General features: G+C 43.6%; 1 protein-coding gene across 2 annotated transcripts in view; it reads left to right on the top strand.

Moving 5' to 3' along the window:
* ADK (adenosine kinase) overlaps positions 1–9,197 on the top strand; it is a 267,350-nt gene that overhangs the window by 681 nt on the left and 257,472 nt on the right. The window contains exon 1 of one of the 2 annotated variants that reach the window (XM_039727316.1): positions 7,435–7,564. The exons of the other annotated variant lie outside the window; for it this stretch is intronic. Coding sequence (XP_039583250.1) covers positions 7,551–7,564 — 14 coding nt within the window. The 5' untranslated portion in view covers positions 7,435–7,550. Of the gene's footprint in view, positions 1–7,434; positions 7,565–9,197 lie in introns of those variants that run through there. 2 annotated transcript variants of the gene reach the window in all.

Raw genomic sequence — 9,197 nt, 5'->3', positions numbered from 1 at the left:
TTTTCTCAGGATTATTCAGATATGAATATAATTGTAAGATACGTGACTTCCATCCAAGCGTTCAGTGTATGAAGAGAATTAATGACATAAGCCTTGAAAGGTCCAAAATTATCTTGGCGATAACTGATAACTAATAACTCACTCAAATATAGCATAAAGGGGATGTACTTGAGTACTGAGATGAGAACAGTCTTTTTTGGTACTGATGTCCTTATAGAAAGAGCTAATCAATTAAATTTGTCAAAGTCAGGGTACTTGCTTCTTCAGCCTCCAAGTGACTTTTCAAGTTTAATCATGGTTGACAAGCTCAGTTGCAGATAGTAGAAGAGGAAAGATGTAACTGAGCTCTGAAAGCAAATAAATGGCAGACAGCAAGATAAGGTTGTAGTCAAAAAGCAGCAGTTATCTCCATGGCCCTTAAAGCAAGATGAGGCAAGAAACAGCAAGGCCATCAGCTGCAATGTTTCTGTTTATAAAGTTTATTAGAGGAAACAGCGTTTTAAGATGAAGCATGAAAAAATTTTAAAATTTAAGAATATTATTGGTGTACCGCATTAAAAATTTAAAGGTTGTTTGCAGTGGAATGAAAGGCAGTGGTGGCATGCTCTGATACCGACTGACTAAACTGCAAATACTACTTCTGTAAGGTATGATAGATAAAACATGAGGAATGTTGTTAGAACTTGCATATGCTAATTCTGTTGCAAGTTATTTCAAGCCAAAGTATAAATAGGCTCCAGCTCTGTTTCATAAGAGGAGAAATGCCGTAATTAACCAGCGATCAAATAAAGTTAACGTGTGCTGTTTGCCACAGGTTGAACTCATGAAGCAGTTGGTGGTTGGACTAGATTTAGCAGACCTTAACACTCATTTGAATGTAGTGGCAAGAATGTGTTTGGCTGAGGGCTGTTGTGGGGCTTAAAAGCCTCTAGAGAAGGTACCAGACTGGTCGAGGTTCCATGGCTTGGCTGTGTTTGTAAGGAGATTCAGTTGTTCATGCAAAACACTGCTAGATAAGCTTGGAAACAGTTCCTCTAGAGATTAGAAAAGAAGTGAAAAATCACTTGAAAATTTTGGGGCTCAATAACATCGTACTTGTTATACCAAGAGTTTGAGGAGATTATAGAGAATGATTCCTTGTTCTCAACATGTACATCTGGGGCTTTCCAGTCTCTTCAGAAGACCATGTCTAATGGATTCAACAAGGATGGTTGTACCATATTTATCCTCCCATATGATATCAACCTCAACCTTTCCTGTGATTACTATGAAAACTATTTTAGTATAAAAAATGAAATAAAAAATAATTCTGCAATGCAATACACACCATACCTCATCAATAATAGCAAATGTTTCCTTCCCCTGTTTTGTCTTGTTTTGGTCATTTTCTCTCTCAAACTGGCTTGCTTCATAGAGGTTTCATGGATACATTTTTACACCCTTTTGATCTTTTCAAAGGAAAGCACATATTGCTCCCTCATGAGGCAGGCAAAGCTGACTGGGTTCAGGAAGCTACACTTGTTTGAAAGCAGTATAGGATGGCTGGCTTTTGCCACCCAGTGAGCAGCACACAAAGCCCGAGACCCAAACTGGCAGTCCCAGCTCAACAATGTGTTGTGCTGACATTCATTTGCTGGGCCACAGGTTTTGCATTGTCTTTATTGACTTTTGCAAATCCCTACTAGAAACCAATGGGCTTTAGGCAAGGCCATCAGTGTGTGCTGCCTTGTTTGGGCTTCTGACTGCATCTCTGCTGTGTGAAGTAGAATATCATTGTACGTGTGTGAAATGCACTGTTTGAACAGAAAATGGACTTGCAAAACTGCAAATGGCTTGTCACTGAGTGGCAGCATCAACTTACTAGAAACATCATGAGGTGTTACTTTAGAGGAGAATTACTAAAGATTTGTGTCCTTTTATATTTGGTTTTGTTAGGGATGTCTGTGAAAACCACAGGCAGATTCTGTTCACAGCCTAGTACAGTTATGAAAGAATTTGGATGTTTTCCGTGGAAATGTTTGAACTTATATGTACGTGTCTGTCCAGAGTTATGCATGTTCATTTTTTCCTTCTGCACACAAACTTGTCAAGTCCCTTGTGCTGCATTATGACCTTCTGGCTGTTCTGCAGCTGCTCTATTGATTGGATAGTCATGACGTGGCTAGTTGTTTGAACAAATCAGTTTATCTAGATGACAGTGTAAGCATTGAGTTTGGCAAATAGTTTGTACTAAAAGTAAAAAGTACAATATTCCTCCTCTTCTGCTACTATTAGACATCTCTTCATTTTAAGAATAAATTGTCAAATACTCTGTGCATAATTGTTATCAAAAGTGGTCCTTTGTCATTACTGTTCCACTAGATTTTAGAAAGCTTGATACTAGCGGCTGTAAAAAATATTGCTAATTTCACGCATTTTTAATTTTTTAAATAAGCTGACTTTTAATTTAGCTTATTCCTTCATCAACTCTTTATAAATGAAAGAAGATTCTGAATATTTTAAATTAGCTGTGACTAAGCTTTCAGTTAGAATTTAGTAAATAATTTTTCTTCCTCTTTTATCTCTTGGTTTGGTTTTTTGTTTTTTGTTTGTTTTTTTAATTTCACCTTTCTCCCCATTTGTATTCATTTCAGTTTTTGTCTTCATGGCTTATAGTTTTCTTACTTTTCTGTTTCTTAATCGGCAAACACAGGTAACATTTTCCATGTTGGTACTCGTAATGTCCTCAGGTCAAAGAAAGATCTGAAACTCAAGCACTTTGCCACATTTGTTCCCAGGATTAAAGCAATAGACTTTTTCTTCAGATGCATATTTAGTCCCCTTTAGAAATCAAACAAATACTTTAGAGGACACTAGCAACAAATGTTGCTAATCTTGTTTTATTTAGGATGTAACAGCAGTTACTTTCCCTTCCAAGCTGTGTTGACAGAAATACATCCAAAACCGGAATGACTTGCGGCATGGAAACTCCTGTGCTCTTGCAGTGCAGGCACTGGTTTCCATTGTTCAGATGTGTAACTCTCAAATTACCCTTGTCAAGTGTCTTCACCTGGCCTTTGATGTAATCCTCTGGGATTTTGCACAGCATGTGTCATGTTTCCACAATTTTGTGTTCTTGTTTGCTGTGGCGTTTCATCCTTTTGATGGAAGTAATTCCTTGCTTTATTGTAGGGAGCTGTAACCTGAGGAAAAGGAGGTTGTGGGATGGCTCTTTGTTCTCTGGACCACAGGCTCTCTTTCCTTACTGGTGTTACCTGCAGCCCACCTGGGCAGCAGTCACAGCCACAGCGGTGGTTCAGACATCACAGCCTCGGCCAATGCCCTGAGAAAGGTGCAGCTCTGCCTTGCTGGGATAAGTCCTGGCCTCCCTTAAGTCCCTGGGACTAGTCCTGTCCCTGAGGCTGATTGCAAACTGGATTACCTGGGAGAGAAGAGCCAGTGTAAATAGGCCTATTTCACCTTGAATCTTGAAATAGTGTTTTCCTGATATTTGAGTTCCTTCTTTTTCGACTAAAGGAACAGTTTGTGTGGGATTACCTCATTGGATCTACTAATATCACTTATGAACAGACAAGGAAGATGCCCAGGAAAGAGACTTGAATGAATGTAGAATTAGCTGACTGTGGTGTTAGTATAGCAATGTGAATTTCTGTAGCACAAGACTTGGCTTACTCTGCTGTTGATAAGGCATATTTCATGTGGAAATCTTGGAAGCAAAATTCTGGCTTGTGATACAAGGTTGTGATATTGAATTTTAGTAGTTACTTACACAGGCATGGTACACAAATATTTCACAAAACCAGTTTCAGAAGCAGGGAATGGGTTGCTATCTAAAGGTCATTAATTACTATTTGCTGACAGTGTATTGGAAAAACCTTATCTTCTTGTGAAAAAAGTAAATTGAATTTGCAGATACAATGTGAACACAATGTTTTTTTCAAGGCTGTTCATTTTTCATTTACATAAGTTGATTCTTAAAAATTATTAATATAATGTATAATAGTAGTACAAAATATTATTACTTATATAATATAAACACATTTTGTGTGAAGAAGAGAAGTCTTTGGTATTACTCAGATTTCAGGGAAAGGAAAGGGATTTTTTCCACTTTGAACTGTAATAATTTCCATAATGATTATTTGACCACAGTCAAAGCTGTTCTGCACTTGAAGGATATGGTAAGATAAAGCTACTTGCTGGCGTTATGCTACCTTGGGATTTCATTTACAGTGAAAGATTGTTGTGGTTTTTTTTTCCTTGTACATTCAACGGCACAAAGCAGTTGTAACTCTTTCAAGGGCTATGCTGTTTGATTAGAATAAAATAGAAAAAAGTATAGATGCCTGCAATATGCTGAAGAGTTAGCAGATTTATATCCATTGCTTTTGCAGGTGAACACTCTGTGAAGCTACATGAAAAGAGATGGGATGATGTTACAGAATTTTAAAAATAAGAAAAGATTTTTAGTGCTTTGCAAGTAGAACCCATACAAGCTAAAAATGCTTATTTTATGTTGCAAGATATTAAATTCTCTCTGTAGAAAAGTTTCCAAAACAACTGTTATAACAGAAGATATCTGCAAGCTCTGCAAAATGCTGTTATTGAAAGAGAATTTGTGGACTTGCTGCTCACTAGTCCCATTTGATGGTGTCTGCTGGGGCTGTTACGTAAAAGATCACCCTTCTGTTTTGCAAACAGATGGGCAGCTTATCTGTGATAAACCTTACTTTTGTACTTTGAAGAAATTGAGTGAAAATATGGGGGTTAATAGAGAACTTTTTGTTTATATATTGCAAACTCTAAGATTTATACCAAATATTGGTGGTGTAAAGTGTAACACATTAGTCCAAGGCTAAGGCCTGGATTGCTTATCTCTTGGATACACAAGTTACAAATATATAATTTGTAGAGTTTCATGGATAACTTTACTGAAGTACAATTTTAAATGTTCTCAAATGCCTGCCTGTTATTTTATCAGGTAGGGGTGGAGTTTATTTTGAATTCATAGTGTTCTTGAAAGGAAACATTTTAGTGAAATCACCTGAGGAAGTTGTTTATATATAGAGAAACTTACATGGTCATGAAGATTTCTCTCTTGTATAGTAACAACAGCTGTACATTTCACAGATACAAAAGCTGTGAATTTCACGTTTCTCTCAGGGATTTCTGAGGCCAAATCACATTTGAAAGCAAGGTCAGCTGCTCCATGCAAGCAGAGGGAGTTTGGAAGGTCAGGGGCAGGAAGGCTCAGCAAACTCAAACTGGCTGGCCACACATACATGGTGGGACTGACTGCAAGCTGGACTTGGGGCACAAGCATTAAGTTCATTTCTGAATGATCATAAGTCATAACAGACCATTTTTCCAGGAATGCTCTGGTTGGTTGCCGTTTCTCCACTTATTTAGGCTAATGTTAGGTCTGGATGTGTAGCAGTTCCCTGGCAAATGACTAGAAGCCCAGTGATAAGTGGCAGTAGGGGCAGGTGGTGTCTCGAAGATGTCAGTAGCAGTAGAACTTGTGTGTATGTGGTAGCACAGGTGAGATGATTGGGCACAGGGAATAGCTGGAAGCTTATAAAGTGCTGTTGACGGCTGTTGAGGTGTCATACGTGCTATTCCATGAAAAGATGTTAACATTTTTTAGAGAAAATATGCTCAAGTGGTAAAATTTAGAAACATTTGATGGTACGTCATTTGGCCTCTTACTCTGTAGCTTAATATTTGTAATATACAGCTGTATATTGCAAATTACTGTAAATATAGTTCATGTTGAAGTATTATAACTATTTCTCCTTGCATCTCTTTATGTGCTTGTTAAAATCAGGCAATTATTTATGAGGGAATCTACAACTAGATATTTAAAAAATGTTTTTAATATTTTGAATACAGCAATAGAATCAAGACGACAGCTGCATCCTATAGTTATGTACAATAACAAGTTATGTAGATATTGCTATGTTTGCTGGTGATGGGATCCTCCTCTCCTACCTTCTAGGCTACAAAACAGAGTTTTAGCTATTAAGCACCAGATATAATAAATTGTTCAATGTGAATCAGAGGATGCAACCATTATGTATCTATGTATTTGCATTTCAGTAGAGTTCAAAATCCTCCCTCAGGATTTGAGGACCTCTTTTATACATTGTGTTGCAATAACAGTAAAAAGATGGATGTGTTTCCTACACTTATTTGACTTTTCAGGACCCCTGACACACTACAATAATGAGAATTTTGTGACGAGTTCAATAAGTGGTGATTATTTTTTGAGTGTCTGATTTAGAGAACCTAGGAGATTTGTCTTACATCAGGTATTAAGCATATTTTTTTCTGTTATTTTCATGTGACAGTGCAGGTCCTTGACCTTCATCAATTTGTCATATTTTGGCATCATCTCTTCTGAGAGACCACAAAATCAGAAATAGATGGAAAGTTTGCCTTTAATGTTTCTGAGTACAATATTCCCATTTTGTAGATGGAAAGGAAGGGAAACTTCGGACTAATAACCACAGGATTATGAAGTTGTGAAGCTTAAATATTTAGTTAGAGGTGACACAGCAGTACTTAACAACATGGGGTTCGTTTTTGGCAAAAACAACCTATTGGCTTCACTTTCATGAATCAGTGCTTCTGGTGCTAGTAAGTTAACAAAGTAAGTGCCAAATCTGCACAATGTGGCAGTAACTTTGACAGCCAAATGAGGAGTGACGATAGAAACCTGGCTTTAGCGAGGCTTTCCCTTTCTGATACAGCAGTTCTGCCAGCGTCAGGCGAATAAGCCAAGGGGGTGAGCAATGCCGGGCTGCCCTTTTCTTCCCGTGTTTCCCGTCGTGTCCTCTGGCCGGCTGGGCGCCCGGAGCGCTGCGTTCCGCAGGTGGCTGCCAGGCGCTCCGGCAGCCCGGAATGAGGGAGGCGATGAGCGCCGGGGCTCGGCAGCGCTGCCCGCGCCCGGCGGCCGCCGCCTGCGGGGGAAGGCAGGCTCCGCAGGAGGTCACCCGCGGCGGCTTCGCGTCTGACCCAAGGCGCAGTTGAATAAAAAGAATGAAAACCCCTTCGTGTCGAGGGTGTAGCGATGGTGTGTCGGGGCGGGCGCCAGCCCGCGGCCAGGACAGAGCCAGGGCGGGGGGTCCCCTCGGTTCCCACGGCCCGTGACACCCGAGGGGCAGCGCTGCCAGGGCTCCTCTGGCCATCTTTACTGTGGGCCGTGCGGCTCGAGCTCCGCACATCTGCGGGGCTACCGCCGCTAAACTTTTTGGTTTTTTTCCCTTGGCCAATTGTCACTGTCTCCCACACTCGCCGCCGGGGCTCGCAGAGGGGCCGCAGCTGCAGGAGCTGTGTGGGAGGCGCGCGCTCTCCGCCCGTACCAAAGATGGCGGCCAGGGGCCCGGGGGTGCCGGGCGGGCGGCACCGCTCGGTACCGGGCGCTGCCGAACCGTGGGCCGGCCGAGCGCTGCCCGGCGCTCAGTCGCGGCTGAGGCGCGGGCGCCGGGCGGGGAGGTGACGGTGCCGCTGCCAGGAGACTCTGCCGCGGGCGGCCGGGCGCGCGTGGAGCCATGGCCGCTCTCAGGTAATGTCGAGCCCTCGCGCAGCGCCCGCAGCACAGCCCCGCGTCCCGGGGGAAGGGGCGGCTGGTGCCGGTGCATTCCCGCTGGCGGGGCGGAGGCGCCCGGCGCGATGCTCCGCCGTAGCCGGGCTCCTCTCCCCGCTGTGTAATCAGGGTGCGGGACAGCGCGGCTTCGTCCCATCCCTCTCGCTCTGCCGCGAGTTGGTTTGGCGGCTGCACGCCCGCTCCCCTGGGGCGAGGAAGGAGGGAGAGCTGTGCCGGTGCCCCGCCGGCCCCTCAGCCCGGCGGGGACAGCGCTCCCGGGGCGCCGCGTCGGCTTCTCGCGGGCAGGTGGGCGCTCCCGGCGGCGCCGCGCGATGCCGGTGCCCAGCGGCATCGGGAGCGAGAGCCCCGGGCAGCGCTGCGCCGGGCCGGGCCCGCAGGTGATCGGCGGGGCGGTGGCCGGGGGCTGCGTGCGGCGTCGCTCGGCGGCGGTGCCGCTGTCACAGGTAGCGCCTGGGCGTGGGCGGCCGCCGCCCGCCGCGGGGTGCCGCCCGTGGGCGTGGGAGGATGCGTGTCGAGGGGCCCCGGCTGCCGCGATGGAACCCTGAACCCTCGCTGTAGCTTGCCGTGACTGGGACTAGGTTTTAAAAGAATCCCCGATAACGAGAAGCAAGGTCTTAATAGCAGGCTAGGGTCTTGGCAGGCTGTCGGAACTGCGGTGATATCAGCCTGTCAGCGAAACCCGGAGAATGACAAACCCCCGTAACTTAACATTCAGTGAAAGGAGTTACTGTGAACAGCTTTTCTCCCCCAAACACTTAAGATGGGGTTTTATTGTGAGGTAAATCGGTAACCTTTGATCACGCCATTTGCTGCTAAAGAAATGCCTAATATTACAGACTCCAAGTTCAATTTGATAATCAAGGCAATTCTCCCATCTCCCCTCTCCAGCCTCCAAACTCTCTGTATCAGGTTTCATTTACACTGTTTCTGACCGAGACCATAACTTTGAAATTGCAGTAGTATTTCACTGTTGGGGCTTGCGGAGTTAGCGCAGCTGTGTGAGGAGCTGGGTAGTGGTGGAACAGTTTTTTCTGCGGCAGCCTTGCTTATATAAGGCCACAGCTTTTAGGCTTGTTTTCAGAGTTGGAGCCTGTGAGTGTGTCACTTTAGAACCCTACGAAAGTTTCATAATAAATGAAATCTTCACTGAAGATGTTTCTCTAAGTCAATATGTAAATATGTAACTGCTTAGCCAAATATTGTCTTTGCTTAAGACCCATGTCAGGAAAGCATGTGAGCAGTCCTGCAGGCCACCTTGTATGTTTAAGTCTATATGCTAAAGTGATTTGCTGACCAGTGATGCAAGAAATTTTCTGAACTCTGGAAGGAAGGAATAATAGTTCTAAGGTATTTTTGCGTTAGATGAATTACTTACTGTTGCAAGTGACATCCTAATTGTAGTGATGTTACATGGGTATGTTGGATGAGAGAAGGATGCTCTTAGTTGAGAGCTAAGTGCTATAAATCTGGTGCTGTTTTGCTTTAACTACATATATAAGTAACTTTAGGTAAGTTCAAATCTTGTGCTATAGGGGGTTTTAAACTGAAATGGATATGCTGAGAACAGGCTTAAAACATGCCTTGTTTTGCT

This window comes from Passer montanus, unplaced genomic scaffold, assembly GCF_014805655.1.
Source record: "Passer montanus isolate IOZ18808 unplaced genomic scaffold, ASM1480565v1 scaffold61, whole genome shotgun sequence".
In the NCBI taxonomy this organism is placed as follows: Eukaryota; Metazoa; Chordata; class Aves; order Passeriformes; family Passeridae; genus Passer; species Passer montanus.
The sequence above is the reverse complement of the archived record's forward strand: the minus strand, read 5'-3'. Positions and strand labels throughout refer to the sequence as shown.